This window comes from Vulpes lagopus, chromosome 17 (assembly GCF_018345385.1).
Source record: "Vulpes lagopus strain Blue_001 chromosome 17, ASM1834538v1, whole genome shotgun sequence".
NCBI classification, from domain to species: domain Eukaryota; kingdom Metazoa; phylum Chordata; class Mammalia; order Carnivora; family Canidae; genus Vulpes; species Vulpes lagopus.
This window is the reverse complement of record NC_054840.1, coordinates 38,067,346-38,092,679: the sequence shown is the minus strand read 5'-3', so window position 1 is coordinate 38,092,679 and position 25,334 is coordinate 38,067,346. Positions and strand designations below refer to the sequence as shown.

At 41.2% G+C, this 25,334-nt stretch overlaps 1 protein-coding gene across 3 annotated transcripts in view; it reads left to right on the top strand.

The window, feature by feature from the left end:
• SEMA5A (semaphorin 5A) overlaps positions 1-25,334 on the top strand; it is a 488,460-nt gene that overhangs the window by 441,390 nt on the left and 21,736 nt on the right. For all 3 annotated transcript variants that reach the window (XM_041731983.1, XM_041731984.1, XM_041731985.1), the window contains 2 exons: positions 20,686-20,911; positions 24,320-24,538. In XM_041731983.1, coding sequence (XP_041587917.1) covers positions 20,686-20,911; positions 24,320-24,538 — 445 coding nt within the window. The remainder of the gene's footprint in view (positions 1-20,685; positions 20,912-24,319; positions 24,539-25,334) is intronic.

Below are 25,334 nucleotides of genomic sequence, written 5' to 3'. Positions count from 1 at the left end.
GAGCACAGCCAGTTAAACACAACAAGGCAAAAAAATTAAGAGTTATAAGGTCAGGGATAGAAATAATTAATACCAAGGATTCTTGCCAGCTCTGTTACCTGTGCCTCAATGATCAGACACTATTGGGCCACCTGAGTGGCTCAGTCAGTTAAGCATCTGCCTTCGGCTCAGGTCATAATCCCAGGGTTGTGGGATTGAGCCCCATGTTGGGCTCCCTGTTCAGCTGGGAGTCTGCTTCTCCCTTTCCTTCTGTTCCCTCCTCCACTTGTAGTTCTCTCTCTCTTGCTCACTCTCCCTCTGACTCAAAGAAATGAATAAAATCCTTAAAAAAAAAAAAGAGGTCAGACACTATCAGTTAATGACTGGTCATTAGATAGTGACATTCACTCACTGCTGTGTTTGCCAAATGACACCATGCTGAGCCCTTGCAGATGGTGGTGGAGTGGGCGTGCTCAGCTGGAGGGTCACTTGACCCCTGCCCCAATTGAACCAGAGCCACGTGATTGTTACCTGTTTATATATTACTTATTGATTGAAAGGTTATTCAGTATTTTAAAGATTTTGGATGCCAGTGAGGAAAAGTTATCAAAAATAATCCCAAGTACTGTCCTGGGTTTTGACATGTGAAGCCCGTTAGTGTCATGTTTGCCTGAGGATGTGCTGACAGGTCTGATGTCGTCTGAGCATCTGCTGTTTGACAAATGGCAGGTGTCCAGGCCTGGGCGAGGAGCAGGAAAATGAGAAATAGGAAGCAGCCCTCTTCACAAATGTCACAGACCTGTGCAGACAGGTCACTGCAATTGTCTGTCCTTTGTCCGTGACTCCCCAGGAGAAGGTACAGTGGTAGCACCAAGGAGGGAGTAGTGTTTTGGGGTCAACTGAGGAGAAGAAGCATCTCACAAGAAAGGTGGTCGCAGTGAAGGCTCAGTGACGGTCACAGTAGAGATCTGTGTGTGAGTCTTCGAGACAGTGCCAAGCGGCATGCAGATCGCGGGGCCGAAGGGTTGGCCTGAGTTTCTCAGTATCTGGAAAGCTGAGGACTCTCCAGCCTTTACCCTTGGGGAACATGGATCCACAGAAATACCATTAACACTGTTGAAGTCCACATCCCCCTAGGAGGGCACCTTGACCCTCCCTTCACACTCTCTTACACCGGCGTTCCCTCACGCACTAATTTCATTACGACTTTGTGGCATTATATATATTTTATATGTAAGTCTATATTATAGGTAATAAATGAATATTTAGGCTTCCAGCTGCCGATGTCATTCTTGCCTGACCACGTGTGTGAGCACACCTGACATCTCCCTCCCCTGCCTGAAATGTTCTAACGGAACACAAATTAGGACACATAGTGGCGCAATAAAGCCAAATAACCTTTAATGTTCTAAAAGAAGAAAACTAAAATTATTCCTGTCACAGTACAAGAGAAAACTTAGATGTCTACGTTCACCCCAACGTATCACTTATTTTTTTATTCTATATACTTGTATTTGTAAGAAAATCCAGCAACTTAGAGATGCTTTAGTCGTGTTTTGGAAGGGCATTTTTCTTCTGCCAAGCTATAGAAGTTTTTGCCTAAATGAATAGAAATCGAAGCAGAAAGCAATCAATACTCTTGCTTAAATTTTGCGATGTTTCATAGAATAGAAAAATGAATTTTAAAGTCATCCACAGTACAGAATTCTAAAGATTATAACTGGGGCTTTCTCCACAGGCCTGAGAGATGGCTTTGAATAAGAAACACCTCTTCTTTATTAAAGAAGCAACATTCTAGAATGAGAGAATTATAACTGTGTTTGTTGGTTCAGATAAGTTTCACTTAACTTCCAAATGAGTGACCTCCATCATGAGCTCATGAGCTTTTATATTTTCATATATAAAAGTGTGTCTACATGGTACCAATAAAAGGGAAGGGTTATGCAACATGCATCACGATAAATGGCATACCTGCGGTTTAAAATTTGGATTTGGGAAGTTTCCCTACATGATGATTAAATCACCATTTTGTATTTTAGGAATTTCCAGCAGGATGACTTTCTAATTGTATTTAAACAGATGAAAATCTACAATGCTGTTTAGTCTTTAAACATTGATGTGGACAATTATTTTTTATAGGAAACTTCCCGATGAATCAACTGTTTTATGTCATTGCCATATGTTAAGTGTATTTGAGTCTATAAGTGTTTAACTTGTGAGTTTGGTCTCAACATCTTGAATATTTAATTCCACTGCAGTCCTCATTTGTGGGATGGCAGCCACATCGAAGCTAGTGACCAGGAGCAAGACCCAGTTTAGGCAGCAGGTGAGGTGCAGGGATTTTCCTGTCCAATCTGTGGCCAAGACTCTGATGTCCTCACAAAGTCTTCTGATTCTCTTGATACTGGCTCAAGTTTGGTCATCTGCTGTCTACACTGTCACAGAGATGGAAGTAGAGAGAGAGGCCCATGAGAAGTGGGACATCGAAAGCTGCAGAGTAGTGGTCTAAAACTTTGGTTATAGGTAAGAAAAACAGATAGACAAAATATAAGCAGATGTGAGAAATGTTTGTAGGCTATAGTAAAAGCAAAACAAAACAAAACTCTACTACTGCATCAATATTATTGTCAGTAATAAGTAAATTTAATTATAACCCCAAGAAATCACTAAGCCATTAAATTAAGATCTGAGAGACAAGGTGATAAATCTTAGAAATAAATCTATCAGCTGTCATAAACAAATTGTATGATGTTGTCACCTCATTTAGACAGAATATTCACTTTTGTGATCATTTGGTTGGAAACGATCATATTAAAGCCATTGTATGTTTAGACTACTACACTAGGATGGTGATTCTAGCAGGAAAGGACAAAGCCTTTATCCTCAGATTGGAAATGTATCTCTTGGGGTGCCTCACTGGCTCAGTCAGTCTTCACCTCAGCTCATGATCCCAGGGTCTTGGGATCGAGCCTCACATCAGGGTTCTTGCTCAGTGGGGAGCCTGCTTCTCCCCTTCTCCCTCTGCCTGCCACTTCCCCTGCTTGTGTGTGCTCTCTCTCTCTCTCAAATAAATAATTAAAAAAAAAAAAAAGGAAATGCATCTCTTTTGCTGGGAGACTGGGAGCTTCTTGTTAATACCACTCCCAGCTTTGGGAGGAAAGGCAAGAGAACAATGATGGAGGACAGGGAGGCCATCCAGGCCTTGGGTCTGGGAATTAAAATGGCCAACACTTGTGACCACATGTCCTGGGTAGGCCCTCCTAGTACTTTACCCTTTTCACTAAGATTACTGAAGGGACCCTGTTCATATATTTTGATCTTTTATAAAACTGAGGCACATGGGGCACCTGGGTGGCTCAGTGGTTGAGCGTCTGCCTTCAGCGCAGGGCATGATCTCCTTCTGCCTATGTCTCTGCCTCTCTCTGTGTCTCTCATGAATAAATAAACAACATCTTTTTTTAAAAAAAACTGAGGCACAAAAACTTCTCACTGTATTAGGAAGAAAATTAGGATAAATACTTAATATTTTTGACAACTTATATCTTAACTAGTAGATCTTTTTGTTTTCTGTGATTAAGGTGTTACACTTTTCTTAAAGTAGCTAAGATTGCATTTGGGTTTTCATTTTGTTTTGTAATAGCAGTGATATTCTACTCTTAGGGCATAAATAATTTAGCCAGAATTGGTTGCTCAAAGCAACTCAAGCACTGAGTGTGCCCTTTCTCTGGTGATTTTGAGGAGAGCACCCCTTGCTATGAAACTGGTTGGTAAGACACAGAATCCCAGGCTGAGTAGCCCTTGGGAGTGGTCACAGTGCAGTTAGTTACTAGATGTTTGTGTTATTTCTGGTTTGTTCCTTCTGCATCTTAACTCCCATAACACATAGTTGATGTGGGCTGAAAGCTCTTATACATGTCTCCTTTGGACTTCCTGTGTTTGTTTCACCAATAACATCCAAAATTCCGATGATATAGCTTAGCATCTTATACATGGCATAAATGCTCCAAGAGTGATTATTGAAAGATGGATGAATGGGTGAGCAGATGGATGGATGGACGGATAACATGATACTTCTACTCTCATAACTATAATGTTCATTGAAAACGTCATTTGGACAATATTATTGCGACTCTAAATTTCAAAAATATAAATGCTTTAAGATATGTAGGTCATAAACATTATATGGTCTCATTCATTTGAGGAATATAAAAAGTAGTGAAAGGGAATAAAGGGGAAAGGAGAGAAAAATGAGTGGGAAATATCAGTGAGGGTGACAGAACATGAGAGACTCCTAACTCTGGGAAACCAACAAGGGATAGAGGAAAGGGAGGTAGGCGGGGGGTCGGGGTGACTGGGTGATGGGCACTGAGGGAGGCACTTGATGGAATGAGCACTGGGTGTTATGCTATATGTTGGCAAATCGAACTCCAATAAAACAATATACAAAAAAAAAAAAAAAAAGAAAGAAAGATAAATAAATAAATAAATAAATAAATAAATAAATAAATAAAATCTAAAAAAAAAGATATGTAGGTCATTAGCCATAAATTCTGGCAGGAAATATTTGGAAGGTAATAGGAATCTAATTAAACAATCTGGATTATAAAAAGAAAGTTGCTTAAGTATCTTTATTTCAGGAACTAATTATTTTCCCACAGTAAAGAAGAGCAAAAAAAAAAAAAAATCTTGGCCAAAGAAGAGCAAAAAAAAAAAAAAAATCACAATAATAATACAGTCCCTTGTGATTTAAATTATTAGCAAAAGATGCTGATAAGACATGTTTTCCATTTCCCAGACCCATTAATGATGGGATCCCAGCTTGGAGAGTCCCAACAATACCCAAGCGTTCTAACTATTTCTATACTGGTTAGATGAAATGACAGAAGGACTTTGGCCCTGCCAGTGAATGTTCCAAATATATCATTAATGATGTAAGGATTTTAGATTAAATGGATGTTCTTACTACTATTTTTTAGAGCATGAAATCTTAGCTGATTATTTAAGGAACATGAACTGATAAAAACCCAGTTTTATGTAAACTCAGATAAGAACAAATATTGAAGAAAATTTTCCACTGGATGATCACATTACAGGGGGAGTGAAATGATATATATATATATACATGGAAACTTGAATGGAAGTTAAATTTAAACTTGTCTTACCAGTCAGATAAATCCATTCCCCTGAGTATGACCTGCTGGGATAATTATGGGTTATTGTGACCATCCACTCTGAGAGATGACGATTTCTCCAGATTGCTAATGACCAACTTTGGAGAGCCTCTAATATTTTTATGTTCAGGATCCTGACCAACTTTGAAGAATTCCTACTGTTTTCATGTTCTGCAACCCACTTTCATTTCCAGGCCGCTGTGCAGAACAAAGATGCCCCACAATCCAGGCTCCCTGCTAACCACTGTAAACATATTAGCTCGTTAACATTCCCAAATTATCACCATGTGTTGCTTTATATGCCCATTTTAGAGATGGGAAACTAAGGCACTAGGTTAAAAGATGGAAGGGAGTAGACCCCCCTGGATGGACTTGGTAGCCCTCCTGGTTATCACATGGGACCATGAACTTGGAAGTAAGAACTGGCCAGCCCATGCATGAATAAACTCAGAGAAGACATTGCTTGAGGAGCGTGACTAATGATGTGCCCGCTCCCTCTGCATCATACACTCACTGGAAAGCCCTCCACCAACAGTCTTGAAGTCTTTGAGGTGGCTTTCCCCATTAGATCATGGAGTCAAACGGGCTACAGGTTTCATGAAATCTCAGTCTTTCCAATCCTAGTAAGGTTTGGCAAAGAGAAGTGACTGCCATATAAGATACACCCCTATTTTCAGTTTTGAATCAATGAAGTCAGTTGTACAACCAATCATAAACAACTGAATCACTCTCACCTCTGAGAACTTTTTCAATTCCAGGTACAGGGGGCGGATGGTAATGTGAACTCCACTCAGTTCTGGTTTCTCAATATAAGCCCTGATCACTCGTGGTTTGGAGAAACCCATTTAACCTTGTTGAACCCGTGGCCTCTCTCTTTCCTGAGAGCAGAAGCTTTTCTCTGAGGCACCCACCAGCACCCTACAGAGACGCACTTGGGGAAAAGCTCATTTTCGGAATGAATAGAACAGCACTTTAAATTCTGCTTATGCCCTCAAAGCAGAAAGCATTAACCCAATATATTTCCCTCAAACACAGTGGATTTTCACTAAATAGAAAGCTTTAATGGAATCGTGAATTTGTGATACAACTTGATCATCTACTCGTGTATATTTTGTCACTATTCTGTAAAGTTGAATTACAAAAAAAATTAACTCTGGATGGTATCAGGCATCTTTACTAAAACCTGACCTGTAACAACCAACCTCAACCTAGTGCATAACCTGCAGATCTCTCATTCACACCTTGACTTTCCTAGGTATTATTAATAATAAGCAACAGTCACTTTTTAAAGACTGTTAACCAAGACTTTCACATAAGAAAAAATTGGAAGAGTATCATACATAGCAGGAAGATAATGAGTTTTCCATGAAGGAATCTAATCCTTCCAATTTCCTGCCTTGGGGAATCCAGATTAAGAGGCAAAGAAGGCCAGAGATAAGGAAACTCAACTTCATTTGAATCATCTATTAAATTGAATCTTTGGAATATTAGGGGAAAAAAAAGCAAGGTCATGGAATAGATTCCTTTTGTGTACAAATACCAAATAAATGCATATTGATGTAGTTGTGCATTCATTTTCTGTTGCTGTATAATAAATGAACAAACACAGATTTAGTGGTTTTTTTTTAATTTTTCTTTATTTATGATAGTCACACAGAGAGAGAGGGAGAGAGGCAGAGACACAGGCAGAGGGAGAAGCAGGCTCCATACACCGGGAACCCGACGTGGGATTCGATCCCAGGTCTCCAGGATCGCGCCCTGGGCCAAAGGCAGGGGCCAAACCGCTGCGCCACCCAGGGATCCCCAGATTTAGTGTTTTAAAACAGCATGATTAATTATCTCACAGTTCCATGGGCTGGAAGTCCAGGACCAGTTTAACTGCCTCCTCTGCCCAGTGTTTCAGGCTGAAATCAAGATGTTGACCAGAGTTGCAAATATTTCTGGGGTTTGGGGTCCTCTTTCAAACTCTTTGGTTGTTCGTAGAACTTAGTTCCTTGTGGTTTAGGAAGGAACTTTTTTTGTTTTTTTTCTGGCTACAGGCTAGAGGGCATTCCTAGTTTCTAGAGGCTTCCCCAGGTTCTAGCAACTTGTCCCCTATAGCATGGAAGCTAACTTCTTCAAAGCTAGCAGGAAAATCCCTCTTTGGTCCACCACAAGGAGGTCATCTCATCAAGAAAACCACTATCCCATCAGCTTCACATTTGCCAGGAGGGGATTGCACCCAGGTGATGGGAATGTCAGGTGCTTACTGTCAGAGTACTCTTAAGATCAAAGCTGTGCCACAACTGAGGTAACAGTGCAGATGACTAATGGGAAACAGACCAGGTATTCCCAAGGCTCCACATAGGAGGACTCAACTCATGGGACCCAAACACACAATCTTAACGCCTGATGGAATGTATAAGAGAGCTGAGTGCTCTGGGATCTTTGTGAGATAGCTTCAGGAATTTTGCCAATTGAATAAGCAGGTAGCAGGTATCACAACCAAAATGGAGGACTGAAAGTAAAGGGTGGGGTCCTTTGCTCAAGGCCACCCATTTCAGTTGTTGATTTGGGAAGGAAACGTTTCCCCCGATGATAGGTTCTCACTTCCAGCTAAAAGTAGTCTTTCCTCTCGATGCATGGTATTTGACAAAAAAAAGCTGTCTGAATTCTTGATGTTCACTCTCAGAGACTACGAACTTAAAGGCATTAGAGTGAGAGAATAAAATAAATAGATGGATCTTCTCATTTGAGATGTAAGTTTATAGATTGCCCACAAATCACAGCCTCTGTAATAAAGATTTCCAACAACAGCACTGATTTTCTTATTCTCTTGGGCTTTCTACAGTGTTATAAAAAAGAATGCCTAAAATAATGTGTAAGGAGGAAAGCCAGTTCCATTTATATATAAGCACACACATATATAATCTAGTACATACACAAGCATATCTCTTTTTTAGTAAGACAGCAGAGGAGTATTTGCTTGCTTTTCTGCACTTAAAAACAAAACAAAACAACTCTACAGGATGACCACTGTTGAAAGTGAATTCACCCATTGGAGAGCCCCTGACATGTTCAGCCCAATCCTCTTCCTCTTTAGAGCCAAAGATAGTGCCAGTCACCCAGTGAGGAAGAAAGTTGTGTCATCCCAGGGTTGAAGAAACTCACAGGCTGGGGCAACCCCATGCAAACAACTGGTACCCTAAAGGTCGGTAAGAGAATGAGGGCGAACTCAGGAAACCCACTGAAATGCAAGCAAGTAGTAACAGTACAACTTTCTACTTCAGAATATGCTTTTTGTTACAGTGTTTCTTTCCCATTTTAAAAAAATGCATTTTTATTTCACTGAGCCTTTAATGGCTAGTCCTAATAATGGAAAGAGCTCAGGAATATTCATAAAAATCCCTAAATCATCAGCCTCTCTTCAGAGTAGCTAGTGTAGACTATTTGTCATGTAGCATCGGAGTATCAAACCTTTTTAAAATGGATTAATATGCTCTGAATATTATTTTGGGCCACTGGACTAATCCAAAACAAGACTGGATTCCAAACTGTGTGCAGTGTCATGAGATCACCTTGGTCCTGATTTGGCCTTTGTTGGGCTATGTTCTGTAGGCTGAACGTTTGTGTCCTCCCCCAGAATTATGTGTTGAAAACCTAATGCCTAAAAAAAAAAAAAAAAGAAAGAAAGAAAAGAAAACCTAATGCCTTAAGGAAAAGGTATGAGGAGATGAGGCCTTTGGAGGGTGATTAGGTCATGATGATGGAGTCCTCATCGATGGGATTGGTGTCCTTACCAAAGAGGCCCCAGAGAGTTAGCTCGCCCCTTCTGCATGTGAGGACACAAAGAGAAGTTTGCAACCCAGAAGACCTGACCATGCTAACACCCTGAGGTTAGGCTCCCAGGCTCCAGAGCTGTGGGGAGTACATTTCTGTGTACCCCTCTGTTTCCTTAGAGCGGCCAGAATGGACTGACACACATTCCCAGTGTTTATAGATTTGCGGAGGGCTAGACAGTAAGAAGCTGGCCTTGGAGCGCATTCTTCCACCAAGCCATCCTGTGAGTCCAAGACTTCTCCAAGGACATGGAACCATATTTTAACTCCTTTGTGTTCTAAAAGCCTATACTAGCATGAAAATGCACCGCAGCTAAAGAAACTGGTTATTTTTTTTTTAATTTTATTTATTTATGATAGGCACACAGTGAGAGAGAGAGAAGCAGAGACATAGGCAGAGGGAGAAGCAGGCTCCATGCACCGGGAGCCCGACGTGGGATTCGATCCCGGGTCTCCAGGATCGCGCCCCGGGCCAAAGGCAGGCGCCAAACCGCTGCGCCACCCAGGGATCCCAAGAAACTGGTTATAAGAGAAATAGGATTATAATAGTTTGCAGTTGATACACGTGTGTATATAGGCTGTGACAGGTAGTTGCTACATTGGCTGTGGGTAGAAAGTAGCATTTGGCAGGCATGTATGACAAGGACAGTTGGGCTCCATGGTGCCCATTTTGCATTTATAAAGCATTTATCCACAAATACTTAGTGGTCACATTCAGTTGCCAATACTATGAAAGATAGAACTGTGATTTTAATGTGTGCAAGTATGTGCAGACAGGACTGTTTTGTAGATCACTTCTAATCAGCAAGGTAACCACTATTTATTAGGAAGAGACTGTTTTCCTGTGGACATATAATTTTTAATACTTTCCTTGAAGTACGGTTGGCATACAACAAACTGCACGTTTATTTTTTTTAAGATTTTATTTATTTATTTGACAGAGAGAGAGAACTAGCAGAACGAGTGGCAGGCAGAGGGAGAGGGAGAAGCAGGCTCCCCCCTGAGCAGGGAGCCCGATGTGGGGCTCATTCCCAAGACCCTGTGATCATGATCTGAGCTGACGGCAGTTGCTTAACTGACTGAGCCCCCCAAGCACCCCAAACTGACTGTTTAAATATAAAATTTGACAAGTTTTGACAGCTGTGTACATCCATGAAACCATGACACCATTAAGATAATGATCATGTCCGTCACCCCAAAGTTTCCTTTTGTAACCCCTTCCTCCTCCACCTCCTCCATCCCAGGCAACCCCTGATCTTTCTCCCTCTACATTAGTTTCCGTTTCCATCATTTTATGTGACCAAAGCCACACAGCGTCACTCATTCTGCTGACTTCTTTCACTCAGCATTACTTCCAGATTCTTTTATGTCGTATACATCAACAGTTCATTTCTTTTTACTGCTGAGTAGTATTTCCTTTTATGGATATAGGATGACTCGTTTAGAGACTCACCTGCTGATAGACATTTGGATTATTTGTATTTTTGGCTATTGCCAGAAAAGCTTTTAAGAATATCCATGTAAAAGCTTCTTATCTTGATGAAGTCCCAATAGTTCATTTTTGCTTTTGTTTCTTTTGCCTTCGTGGATGTATCTTGCAAGAAGTTACTGTGGCCAAGTTCAAAAAGGGTGTTGCCTGTGTTCTCCTCTAGGATTTTGATGGAATCTTGTCTCACATTTAGATCTCTCATCCATTTTGAGTTTATCTTTGTGTATGGTGAAAGAGAGTGGTCCAGTTTCATTCTTCTGCATGTGGATGTCCAACTTTCCCAGCACCATTTATTGAAGAGACTGTCTTTCTTCCAATGGATAGTCTTTCCTCCTTTATCGAATATTAGATGACCATACATTTCAGGGTCCACTTCTGGGTTCTCTATTCTGTTCCATTGATCTATGTGTCTGTTTTTATGCCAGTACCACACTGTCTTGATGACCACAGCTTTGTAATACAACCTGAAATCTGGCATTGTGATGCCCCCAGCTAAGGTTTTCTTTTTTAAACGTCGGGACACCTGCACCCCGATGTTTCTATCAGCAATGGCCACAATAGCCAAACTGTGGAAGGAGCCTCGGTGTCCATCGAAAGATGAATGGATAAAGAAGATGTGGTTTATGTATACAATGGAATATTACTCAGCAATTAGAAACGACAAATACCCACCATTTGCTTCGTCGTGGATGGAACTGGAGGGTATTATGCTGAGTGAAATAAGTCAATCGGAGAAGGACAAACAGTGTATGTTCTCATTCATTTGGAGAATATGAATAATAGTGAAAGGGAATATAAAGGAAGGGAAAAGAAATGTTGGGAAATATCAGGAAGGGAGACAGAACATAAAGACTCCTAACTCGGGGAAACGAACTAGGGGTGGTGGAAGGGGAGGAGGGCGGGTGTTGGAGGGGAATGGGTGACGGGCACTGAGGTGGACACTTGACGGGATGAGCACTGGGTGTTTTTCTGTATGTTGGTAAATTAAACACCAATAAAAGTTAATAAAAAAAAAAAAGAATATCCATGTAATCTGTACTTGTGTGAACATCTACTTTGTTTTTTTCCTGGGTAAATATCTAAGAAGCAGATGTCAAGGTCACATGGTAAGTATATGTTTCATTTTTTAGGGAAGCGTCAAATAGTTTCAAAGGAATTTGTGCCATTCGACATTTGTACCAACAGAGTAGACCAGGGGGTTCCTGGTCCCCGCAAGCTCACCAGCATTTGGTGTTGTCAGGTTTGGGGTTTATGATTAATTTAGCCATTCTAATAGGTGTGTGGTAGTTTCCTTATGGTTTTAATTTCCTTTTTTCTAGCAAATGATGTTGAGCATTTTATATATGCTTTTTTTGCCATCTATCTTCTCTTATGACATGTCTTCTATCACTTGACAATTTTTTTATATTGTCTTTTATTAGTGAATTTTAATTTTTTGAATATATAATGGATATGAGTCTTTTATCTGATTTGCAAATACTCTCTCAGCGTGTGGCTTGCCTCTCTTTGTGTCTCATAGAACAGAAGTTCCTGATTTTGAATAATTCAAATTGTCAGTTTTCTTATATGAATAATGTTTTTGGCATTGTAGCTAGGAAATCTTTGCTTCACTGAAGGTCACAGAGAGATTCTTCTAGGTTTTCTTTCTAGAAGTTTTATGATTTTAGACAGTTGGTCTATGATCCATTTGAGTTTGTTATCAAATAGATTAAGTTATGGGTCAGAAGTCTTCTTTTCACAGATGGGTATCCAATTGCTGCAGCTCCATTTGCTGAAAAGTCCCTACTTTCTCTGTGGAATTCCCTTTGCTCCCTCATCAAAACTGAATAAACCATATACGTGCAGGTCTATTTCTGGACTTCCAGTCCAGAATTTCTTTGCTCAGTCTTTCTATCTTGAGGCTGACACGGCAGCATGTTGATTATTGTCGTTCTATCATGAATCTTGAAGACAGGTTCTGTAAGCCCCCGGCTTTGTTCTTCCTTTCCAAAATGTTTTGGGTAATCTAGATATTTTTCTTTCTGTATGAATTTTAGAAGCAGCTTGTCAATATTTACCCCCCCCCAAAAAAAAGCCTTCTATAATTATGATTAAGATCACATTGATTCTATGGATCACTTAGGGGATTTGGTTTCCTATAGTGTACAAGTCAAGTATACACTTTGTGAGATGTATTGCTAAGTAGTTCATATTTTTTATATGAACTGTAAATGGCACTCTTTTAATTTCTGAATGCTCATTACTAGTATGTAGGAATGAAATTAATATTTTCTATTGATCTTGTATTCTGAAGCCTTGATAAATTAACATTACTTGGATCTAGTAGCTTTCTGGTAGATTCTATAGTATTTTCTACATATATAATCCGAATGTTTGTGAATAAAGAGATAATTACTTTTTCCTTTCTGCTATAGATGACTTTTAATTCTTTTTCTTTCTTAGCTGTACAAGTTAAAACTGTCTAATATTGACTAGAAGTGATAGGGGCAGATACTCTGGCCTTGTTTCTAATCCTACAAAGAAAGCATGTAGGCTTTAACCACTAAGTAAGATGTTGCTTGTATATTTTTAATACATGTCCTTCATCAGATTTGGGGAATTTACTTCTTTTCATTGCTGGTGGAGAGTTTCTATAAGGAATGAATTTTGAACCTTATCGAGTGATATTTTTCATCTATTGAAATGATCATATAGGTTTACTTTCTAGACTGTTAATAAATGGTGAATTACACTGAACAAATTTCAATGGTTAATGCAATCTAGTATCCTTGACATAATCCCCACTTAATCCTGAGATATTAAACTTTTTGTACAGTTGGGAGTTTTACTTACTAAAATACTGTCAAGAATTTTTGTGTCTTAAGTCCATGGGACATAGTCACATGTAGTTTTCTTTTCTTGTAATGTCTTTGTTTCTGAAACCAGATTAAAGTTGGCCTCATAGAATGACTTGAGGTGTGATCTCTCCTTTGCATTTATCTGGAAATGTTATGTGTAGTTGATTTTACTTCTCCCTTATGTCCTCTCTGTCTCTGCTTAACATGTTCAATCTTCTAGCTTCTTGAACACATGGGATCCAGTTATCATAACTGCTTTAATGTTCTTGACCACAAATTCCATCATCTGTGTCATTTATGTGTCAATTTCAATTTACTGATTTTTCTCCTCATAATAGCTCCTATTTTGCAGCAGCTTCTTTGCATATCTAGTCATTATAAATTAAGTACAAGACACTGTGATTTTTTTTTCCCTTGTGTCCTGGAAACCTTTGTGTTCCTGATATTAAGTTAGAGCTCTCCTTGGGGACACAATCAAGTGGTGTAAAACCAGAGTGATCATTCTGGCTTTTGCTTTAGGCTTTTTTAGCTGAGACCAGAACAGAGTTTGGGGTAGTTTTTCCCAGTGCAGAGGCAAGACCCGTCTTCGCACTCTTATGGATGCCCAGTGAATTGTGAGGTCATTCACCCTTGCTCTTAGGAGTGAACACCATGCCTGGCCCTGGGTGAGTGATGTGTCCTGTTCCCTTTGATCTTTTCAGGTGGGTATTTCCCTACCTGTGTGGTTTCCTTACATTTCATAGATTTGTACCCAACCGAGTGATTGAGGCAGGATCTCTGGATAATATTGGAGTTACTTTGTGCGTCTCCCTCCTTAGCCCCTTTGGCTTCTTCCACTCCTCAGCCCTGTCTCCTCAGTCACTCAGCTGTGTGTCTGCGTCTCTCCTTCCCCCCACCAAGGCCTAGAACCCTCATCAAGGTTCAGGGTGGGGTCAGTTGTGAGGCTCACCTCATGTTTCCTGTCACTTGATGATCACTCTCCTTTATTCCCTGGTGTCCAATGTCTTCAGAACTATTGTTCCATATATTTTTTAGCTATTTTTGGTGAGAGAGTTTATCCCCTTTCTGTTACTCCATCTTGGTCAGAAACAGAAGTCATTCTGTGGCCATATAACTCTGAATCCATCATCTCTCTCTCTTACTTCTCTTCCTTACTGGGTACCACTAAGCTGGTTTCCAGGACTTCCTGTCAGTTTTTGCTCTAATTGCCACGGGTTCCAGGGGGCACAGGCCTACTGATGTGCACATGCTTGAGCACTTTGGCCCTTTGCAAACACAGCTGTATTTCTCCCTTGTTTGTTTTATGCAGAAGGCTTTCTGTCTCAGCAGGATAACCTTTGTTGCTAAGAGAGAACTTGATAAATGCATGTGAAAACCATGAGTATTCCATATGAGAATAAATTCAGTTCATATATCCAGCTATTGATGAAATGACTTTAAGGGTAATATTCTTAGTTTGTGCTGAGCACAAGCTATCAAAATTTTGCTTGAATTGTCACCATTTATTTTATTTTCAACCTATGGAATATAGATATTTTAACGTTTTTCAAAGGAAAAATAAATAGCAAAAACACAGAGCCCCTGTTAACCACCTAAATCTGTTCCCCAAATTTATGCACATTCCCTCAGAATACACTTATTTGTGAAATAATCAATATGATTTATGCATTCACCAAAAAAATACTATACTTAAGATTGGTAATACAAAGTAAATGTGACAAAAGTCTTCCTCTTGACAAACTTGCAGCCTATGGGTGAAAGCAGACTTACAAATAGACAAACTTCAAGGATGCCTGGGTGGCTCAGCGATTGTACATCTGTTTTTGGCTCAGGGTGTGATCCCGGGGTCCTGGGATTGAGTTCTGTATTGGGCTCCCCGCAGGGAGCCCGCTTCTCCCTCTGCCTTATGTCTCTGCCTCTCTCTGTGTGTCTCTCATGAATAAATAAATAAAATATTTTAAAAAACCAAATCGACAAACTTCAATGAAATTCATGCTTTGATTCTGTGAACCAGGTGTGAGGTGACAGTGACCTGAATTAGGAAAGAGCCAGTTCAGATGGGAGGAGAGAATGGACCCCATAGGTCCAGCTTCTGGGTTGAACTCTAATTTTTTTTAAGATTTATTCTTTTTTTTATTTGGGGGGGTGAGAGGCATGCAGAGGGATTGAGAGAATCTCAAACAGACTCTCTGCTAAGTGCGGAACCCAATGCAGGGCTCGATCTCACGACCCTGAGACCATGACCTGAGCTGAAATGAAGAGTCAGACGCTCAACCAGCTGAGCCATCCAGGCACCTCTGGGTTAAACTTTAAATGGATGGTTCTTTTACTGTTGACTGGGACAGACAATACATGGGGAATGTGTCTGGAGAATCGTGCAAAATTGCTTTAGAAACACTTGGGGTTTTTTCTTGTTCTTGACCCTTTGTATTTTGTCCTTAGTCCTCAACTGTTTCCTGTATTTATTTTTATGCTTTTCCAGCTTCATTTTTTTTCCCAGAAATAATCAATACATAACTTTGTGTGAGTTTAAAGTGTATCGTATTTGATTTGATACATTTATATATTGCCAAATCACTGCCACCATAGTATTAACTACCACCCCGGTCCCATCACATGGTTACCATTTCTGTTCTGAGGTGAGAACACCTAACAACTCCTTTCTTAGCCATCGTCATGTTACATGATACAATATTATTAGCTATAATCACTGTGCTATCCATTAGACCCCCAAACTGGTTAACCTCATGGCTGGAAGTTTATACCCTTTGACCCATATCTCCCCAACCTAGTAACGACCACACTATTTATGTTCCTCTGAGTCTGTCCTTTTTAGATTCTACATAGAAGCAATAGCATGTCGTATTTGTCCTTCCCTGCCAGACTTGTTTCACATAGCATGATGTCCTCAAGGTCCATCCAGGCTGTCGCAAGTGGCAGATTTGTTTTTAGAAAGTCATTGTCCCATGGGAGGTTTTTTTTTGTTTTTTTGTGTTTTTTTTTTTTGTCCCATGGGAGTTTTGACTCCAAACAACGCTTTTATGCTCTGATTCCTCATCCAAAAGGCTTCAGAATCCTTGATTCAATCACATCCAAGAAGCACTGGGGCCCCATTTGCTGTCTTTCAATAACCATCACCCTTTTGGGCAGCATCAGCCCCACAACAGGGCTGTTGCTCCTCCACTGTGTTCCATGTTCTGCGGTCCAGCCTTCTCTCCCTGGCATCTCCTCCCAAGGGTGCCCATATCCAACTGCTGAGCAGAGCAGCCTTCCCCCTGAACACACCTGCTCTTCTTAGATGAGGGTTTTCTGCCCCTGCCACCATTAAAGTTTCTGATGTCCTGGAACACTGGCTGATGATGGTGGCCTTGAAGTTGGTATTTCAGCAAATATTTTCTGAGGGCCTAAGCTAAACCATGATGAGATAGCTCCTCTGAACATTCCCATTTACTCTTTCTTTTCTTTGTCAGAAAATATCATTTACTCTTTCCACTTATTGCAGGGATTTTTGGGGACCGAAGAAGAGATTTCCATTCTAAATGATAATATTGGGCCAATCTGTTTCCTGAAATAAATTGAAAGCCCAAGACTCAGGTCTTGGGATCAGTTCTTTAATTAAGGATTTTTTCAGTGCTTTGATGTCAAGAAAAGTGACATGGGACAGAATATCCATGTTGGACTTTGGCTTCCCCATAGAGTAATAATAATGACTTATATTCATAGAGCTTCTTGTGGCTTACAGAGTACTTGTACATTAATGATTTCATTTGACCCTCATTATCACCTTGTGAGGTACACATGAAAGGTTTGTCACGAGAAAACGTGGGGAAGGGCAGCCCCCGTGGCGCAGCGGTTTAGCACCGCCTGCAGCCTGAGGTGTGATCTTGGAGACCCAGGATCGAGTCCCATGTTGGGCTCCCTGAGTGGAGCCTGCTTCTCCCTCTGCCTGTGTCTCTGCCTCTGTGTGTGTGTGTGTGTGTGTGTCTATGAGTAAATAAATAAAATCTTTAAAAAAAAAAAAAGAAAGAAAAAGAAAACGTGGGGAAGACCTCCAAGCTTGGGTAGTATGCTCCTTCACATGTTGCATGGATTATCATGATACTACCCGTGTATGCCTGTAGGAAAATTAGATTTAAATGTAGGATGGCTGACAACCTAGTGACTGTGTTCCCCCTTTGTTCTTCAGGAAAGCTAGAGAATGTTCTAGAATGAAATGTATACAGGGGAAAACAACTTTTATCACTAGTCATAAGCCTTGAGGGCCTCGTAAGACCCAAATAATCTACCCTGAGGCATAAAAGCCTGAATCTATGGGGAGATTTCCTTCCTTTTTATGGTTGCAGAGTATGTATTATAGTTTATATTATATATTATTATAAATTGTATTGTATATTATATATTATATTGACACACATACCACATCTTGTTTATCCATTCATCTGTTGATGGATATTTACTGTGTTCTTGTACCTTGGCTACTGTGAGTAATGCTGCAGTGAACATGGTAGTCTAAATATCACTCTAAGATCAGGACTTCAGTTTTTTCAGATATATACCCAAAAGTGGGATTGATATTAATAACCATTGTTACCTAAATTTTCCACCAGAATATTAATCGTATGTGGCAACTAACAGTAATTGGCTCCCTGAAATTTCTTTGAAAATAATTTCTATCTTTAGCATTGGATGTAATTTTATTCACATTGCATTCAGTGTTGGGTATTTACTGCCACGAGTCATCAGCACATTGTAGCATGCAGATTCAGCTGAGCCATAGAACTACTTACCATTGAATCAAATCACTGAAGTGGTCATACTTTTGGTCATTGATATGAAACTGAGTGGTCATACTATTTCTCAGCATTTCATAATTTGACATTTTAAATGAATGCATCACAATCAACCCTCAAGAAGCAGGTGAAAAGGGAAGTTCTGAGTCTCCTGGTAAACCTTATACCATGGAAAGACAATGAACAGAAGAAAAAACTTTGTTATCAGAGGCTAGGTCTAAGAAGCCCGAATTGATTTTTATCCTTGAGCCGTGCCCACCACTGAGGCACGTGAGCCCCCCATTCGGCTTGTCACCAGCACACAGAGACCAACTCAGCTACTTGAGTTAGCTTTAAAATATATTTGCTATTCATGTATTTCGACACTGAAACTTCACTCCGTAAAAAAGGTGAAATTTCTAGTGTACAGAGCTAGGAGTTATTGGGAGCCTCCTGTATCTTCATTTCTTAAGATATGGGATCTTACTGATGAACTTGTTAATTTTAAAGACCTGTACTTTGTAGCCGGGGTCTATATACCACGTATATTCAGAGTCTGTTCAGTAAGGAGCCCTGGACACCTGCCCTGCCAGGTTGGTGCCAGGTGATGAAGGGGAAGACAGTGGCATGTGGCATCTTCAACCTGGGACTGGCAGTGCTGTCACACTGTAAGCCTGGAAGAGCCCAGATGAGAGTTTATTGTGTTCCCATCACGTGGCCTCCATTGCAAGAGGAAACAAGAGGGCTCCTGAGTGTCCTGTCTGGTTTTTCACATGATTGGTTTTATGGCATTCATTGAGCTATTTTTTTCTTTTGGGAGGCAGCATCCAAATAATACCATAATAAAAGATGCCATAAACACAGAGAAATGAAGTCATCAGTCTTCCTGGTATGTGTTGGTGTGGAGACGAGGCGCACCAGTATGTGCAGGAGGAAATGGCGAGAAGATACGGAATCAGACGCAGTGGTGACCATTTTCCATGATTCCTGCTAAATGCCTATGATATCACAGACACGAAGAACTCCTGAGCATTGTTACTTATGAATTTTTTAAAATCTGGATTACTAGTAAAAAAAAGTAGTTATAGTAATTAGAATAATGACAAAATACATATTTTTATCAGCTTCCAGATAGAGGTGGCGGTGGGGACACATGCAGCTACTTTCTCTCCTACTGGAAACTCATGAATATCATATTAAAGGAGTATTCTTTCAAAGCATAAGGCAACAAGGACAGTTCTTACGATGCCTAAATCCCTGATTGGAGGGAGGATGAATTAATGACGAATTCATAGAATCTAAGTGACTACCCCCCAAAAAACTTGGTGTGCGAGAGACCTGGATAAGAACAGAATCCCATCAGTTCACCACATCCTTCAGCTGTGGATGGTGTTATAAGTGCAAACACTGGATTTTGATCTGACCAAAAGAACAGTGTGACTGCACTGAGATGACGGGAGATGGGAAGTCTTCATCGATGTTGCAGACACAGGGATGGGTTAGGCAGTAAAGGGACAAACCCTCTCTTTCCATAGAGCACAGTTAATGGATAATGCTTGATCCTGGAAAATCCTAGTGGTTAGATCCAGGGAATAAACATGCAAATATTTAACTAAAAGATATGGGGGAAAGATAGAGTGGTTCTCTTTTTCATAAAAAAGCTGAGAGGGCTATTTAACACTTCATATATATATATATATATATATATATATATATGTTTAACATTGATAAAAATCATTTTTCAAGTATGGTCATAACTGAGTCCATTATATGTTGTGAGTTTCCCTCTAATGATATGACCTTCCCTCAAATGGAAGAACTAACAGTGCCATGTCCAAGGTCAAACCTTATACCCCTCATATGTGGCACTTTTTATGGATATTCCATGTTTATAATTCTTGCCAAATCTTTAAGAATCTTTATCATTGTAGTCCTAAGTTCCACACACAAACACCCTCACCTCATGCCCCATTTGCCAGACCTTCAAATGTATACTGCTCAGTAACCAGGACGCTCCCACCTGTGCTTATAAGGGAGAGAAGGGAGGAAATAGAGAAATGCTGCCCAGATATTAACCAGGGAAATGTTGTGAAAACTTACATACGAAAAGCTACTATGTTATTGTGTGTGGTATTTGTATACCCTTTTACCCTAATACTTAGCATCTGTGATCCCGGAGCTTAAAATACTTGTTAATCTCAAACTGAGTATCCTGTTGTCCAAAAAATATATATATATTTTGATCCCATCATTTTAACTTTAAGCCTTTTTAAAACAAAATGGCTCAGCTTAACATCAGAATAATCAGCAGTTAGGGTAATTTCTAAAGTGGGAAGTAGATGATTTTTATGGGCTCATTCTTTTTCACATGCGGTTACATTTGTCGTCTCATTCTCCTCGTTGACACAGGAGAAACTATGCAGATTCTTTCTGTCAGTTGACCTGACCACTGAACATGCTCTTAAATGCCCAATTTGACAAAACTGTGTTTTTCACTTTGTAGAGTAGCAGATAGGTGTCAGGATGGGACGTTGGAGAGAGCCCTGTCTTTCTTAGAGAAAGGAAGCTCTGGACTCTGTTGGTGCCGCACGACAAGCCCATGTCATGTCCTTTCTCTTCCAGGAGTACCAGCCTTGCAACACCAACCCATGCCCCGAGCTGAAGAAGACCACGCCCTGGACGCCCTGGACACCCGTCAACATCTCAGACAATGGGGGGCACTATGAGCAGCGATTCCGCTACACATGCAAAGCCCGCCTGCCTGATCCGAATTTGCTGGAAGTGGGAAGGCAGAGAATCGAGATGCGGTACTGTTCCAGCGATGGGACCAGCGGCTGCTCCACAGACGGTGAGCGGAGACCCCGCTGCCCCTGCCCAGGACTGACCCACTTCCACAGACAGGCATCTGATCCCATCTCTCAGGTCATAGGAGAGCAAGGGGATGTTCTCCTTTTGATTATTTTTGGCTTTGCTGTCTTTGTAACGATCTCACTAGTGCAGAACTGGCTTTATAGCAAATTGATGGGAAAGAATGATATACCGAGGTGGTCCTGGAAATTCAGCCCTCAAAATAACACTATAGTCTAATAGATTCAGAAAAGTTTGTGGCAGATTTACTTAATGTCAGAAAATATATTGAGGAAGGCTCAGTGGTCTTCCATAAATCTTCTGGCCCAAAAAACATAAGCTGCAAATAAGCTTTTACTTTAATTATCCCCAAACTGAACAAAGAAAGGGCACCTGTCTATAGAAGGGTCTTTCTGCTAAGAAGTTCAGCCTGTGAAGAATCCTCTGATAGTCTTTGAAACTGCTCTGTCCTTTTAATTTCTTCAATACTATGCTAATAGTGTAAGGAAAGCTCTGAGGTAGACTAAGAGATGCACCCCCATGCCTGCCCTGGGGCTCTGTGGGCATCTCTCCCCCAACAACTCACTTAACTCCGTCTGGAGCTCAGCTGTCTCTACCACAGGAAGGGGGTGAGTCTGGTCGTCCCAAAGAGCTCCATTTCTGCTTTCTTCTTCATCTCCTCCATCTCTCTCATCTACTTTACCAAGATCTGTCCACTTCTAACAAGAAGATGGGCATTCACAGATGGTTCCCAGAGCATGGTGTGATGAGAACAGTGATAGTAACATCGTGCACTAGGCCACCAGGAACATTTTCTCAGCACGTTGTATTTCTGATTCCACCTTGTTCTCCCAACATGAATGTGACCTAGAAAGCACAGTCACCATGAGAGAGGGCTCCTTAGACCCAGAGTGGGTGGCCTTGATGAACCACAGAGGTAGTAAGCTGCCCCCTTCGGCTGCCATGGGTAGGATAAACTCATGGGAGTGTGATAAATGTCCTCTTGCATTGCCAGCGGGAAGCTCTTGCATGGGGTGGCTCTGAGTGAGGGCCCCATGCCTCCTCTGGAGGCTGCTATCGGCTGGGGCAGGTGGATCTGCAGCCTGTGTGCTGGGAGGTCTGGCAGCTGCCATCAAGAGCTCCCAGTTGTATGTCCTGACATGACTCACCTCCTGACCTCAAATTATTCTGCTCACCATAGTTCAGCAACTATATATTAGCTGGTTCGTCATTTCTTGAAAAAGTCCACTTTAGTGAAAAATTTTGTGTGACTAGGTCTACAATTTAAATAAAACAAACACCTATACATGTAGAAAATCAAGCAAAATTATCTTCACCCTTGCTAATTTTGTAAACTCCTGCTTTAGTTAGAAGAAAAGACATATGATGGAATACCAAGGGGGAACCGAGACCCCATTATAAAGATTTACATTCTACAAGGGACGATCTTGTGATCGTGATTGGGATTGTGACATGAGATACAAAATTCTCCACTAAAGATGAATTTCAGATATTTCTCAGCATTTTCCTGAGTATAAGTATGCCCCATGAATCTGTTTTAGGATAACTGTGCCCCATGCAATATTTGGGATGTACTTACCCTAAAACATTATTTGTTGTTCATCTGAAATTCAGATTTCACCAGGCTTCCTCTATTTTATTGGCAAATTCTGGCAACCCTGTCTCCAATTTTACTTAACTCTCTTATTTCAGAGCAGGTGGTGAACTGTCTTATTTCTTATGACATCAAAGTGAAAAAGAAACAATGAGTGGCAGCGTTTCCCTACATAGGAATGTCATTGTCTTTTTTGAACATACATTTTTTTTTACCCTTTTATTCTCAGATACATACAAAACCAAAAGCTGGAGTTTGTTTTTGATGATAGCAATATAAACTAAGAAACAGTTTGATATACATTTATGAAAGATACCCTGTATTTCCTCCAAAAGTATATCATGGGCAAGACTTAACAAGTACTTCATCTTTCTTGTGTCTTGAGGGCTTCAAGTCCTAATGACCATCCACACATTTTGGTATTGACATCTTGAAAATAAAAAATTGGACTTCTTTGCCTCTGACCACACAAAATGAGGTTTACTTGTGCAGAGCTGTTCCGTATTGATTAGCCACAAAGTATTGGCTCATCACAGAAAGACATTTCGAATACATTTTCTCTAAAGAGCATCTTACTGAGGTTTCTGGGCCTGAATTTTTTAGTAAACGGCAAAGGCGCTCAGCCCTGGACAGGACTCTTGGGGTGTTTGCCTTCTCACACTTCCCCAGTGAACTCCATGGCGTATTTGGAGAGTTTTTTGTTAAAACCTGCGTCACATTGCTAGTATTTGAGAAAATTCAAATATTTATTAATTTATTAATATTTTAAGTGAGTGGCCATTTTCATCAAAGCAAACAGGAATTTTGACTGTTGCCAATTAAATGACCTTGGGAGCATAGAGTGCTCAGAGTTGGCCAGATCCACATTAGGTATCCAGAGCCTTTTCCTACTCAGACAGCTCCCAACTGCTGCTGCTTCTATGGCCACATCTGTATCTGGGGAAGCATAGCGGGCCTTGAACTTCATGGGAGCGTGTGCCACTGTGCAAGTTCGTTCAGGGATGTGTTCAGTTCTGGGTCATGAGCTCTGCCCCCTGCATGGTTCCTGAACAGACGCCTGTCTCTGTGGCCTGTGATTCAGAAGCACTGAGCTCTGCACCTTTCACCAGGCTGAATTCACTTTGGAAAGGCTCACCGGTAGAGAAACAGGTTTAGAATACCATCTGAATCATGCTCCAATGATAGAGGTCCCTGATGGTGAACATCCCCTCATCCGATACAGCACCATTTGCTATAGAATTCCTGAGGGAGGGATCCCAGGATGGCTCAGCGGTTTAGCGCCTGCCTTCAGCCCAGAGCGCGATCCTGGAGTCCCGGGATCGAGTCCCATATCGGGCTCCCTGCATGGAGCCTGCTTCTCCCTATGCCTGTGTCTGTGCCATTCTCTCAGTGTCTCTCATGAATAAATAAAATCTTAAAAAAAAAAGAAAAAGAAAAGAATTCCCGAGGGAAGTGAGAAAGGTGTGTTTTCCTTGTAAGAAGTTTCTCAGAAAAATAAGTGACCTACAAACCTAAGATCTATGACTGACATAGGATGTTACCACATTTATGAATCAGGTTCTTAGTTGCATCCTATATAAGAGCAACTGCAGAGGAAGGAGCTGGAATTATAGGAGATTATCATCCCAAAGTGAAAGAGGTTTTTTATCTTCTAATGCATAGGAAGTACTCAGCAGATCTGGGGAAGGTGATGATAGAATGAAGCGGGCAGCTGATATAGAGTGAAAGTTAGTTTGGACCGCAGTGGCTCGAAGAACTTCTAACAGAATCACACTTGGGCCATTTCGTTGGCAGGCCTTTCTGGTGATTTCCTGCGTGCTGGGAGGTACTCCGCCCACACCGTCAACGGTGCTTGGTCAGCCTGGACATCGTGGTCACAGTGCAGCCGTGACTGTAGCAGGGGCATCCGGAACCGAAAGCGTGTTTGCAACAACCCTGAGCCCAAGTATGGAGGGATGCCTTGCCTGGGCCCATCCCTAGAATACCAGGAATGCAACATTTTGCCCTGCCCAGGTGAGTGGATTGACTGGAAATAATATGGAAAACATCTGAAAGATCAAGGGCCCTAGAAGACCTTCTAGTTCAGGGAGGCTTGCTCACTTCCCTGGCTTTCTGGTTGAGATTATATGTATGTAAAGTCACAGATTATATTTTTCAGTGTCATTGGTAAAAAGATAGATATAATGTAAGCTGAGTTATAATCATTCATTTCTCCTAATTTTAAAGAAACTAAAACATTCTCGTGAGCCCCTCTTAGGATCCTGGGCCCTAGGTAAGGCATGGAGAGGTGTGTTGTGTCATCAAAACTAGAGGCTGGCCTCCTCCCAAACTGATGGGCCCAGCCCTCTAGGGACTGCCTTCTCTCCATACCACAGATTCCTCCTCTAGAATGACAGGTATCAAGAGTGACCCACCAGGGGCCTGTCAAGCCAGCCCTTCCTGTCCCCACTCAACAGGGCTCCACTTAGTCCTGAGTTCACTCCTCAAAACACAGCCTCTTCTCTCTCAGAGGCTGACAGAGGCTGTGTTGTCTGGCTCTTCCTCCTGAGACCTGGCATTTTATTCCAGATGAGCACAAGGTTAATAAATGAGCTTAAGGAGCCTCCGTCTTCCTGGACAGGACATTGTGTTCAGACAGTCCCCAGGGCTGCCTGTTGTAGTGCAGAGCTCTAGCCGTCCTGTGCTCCTCCCGTCACAGCTCTGGGCACAGCCCTGGCACCTGATTTGATTCCACCTGATGTTCCCGTAACCATAGGCTCTTTCATGGATGCCCCGCAGCCACCAAGTGCTGTTTATGGCTGGGCATGTT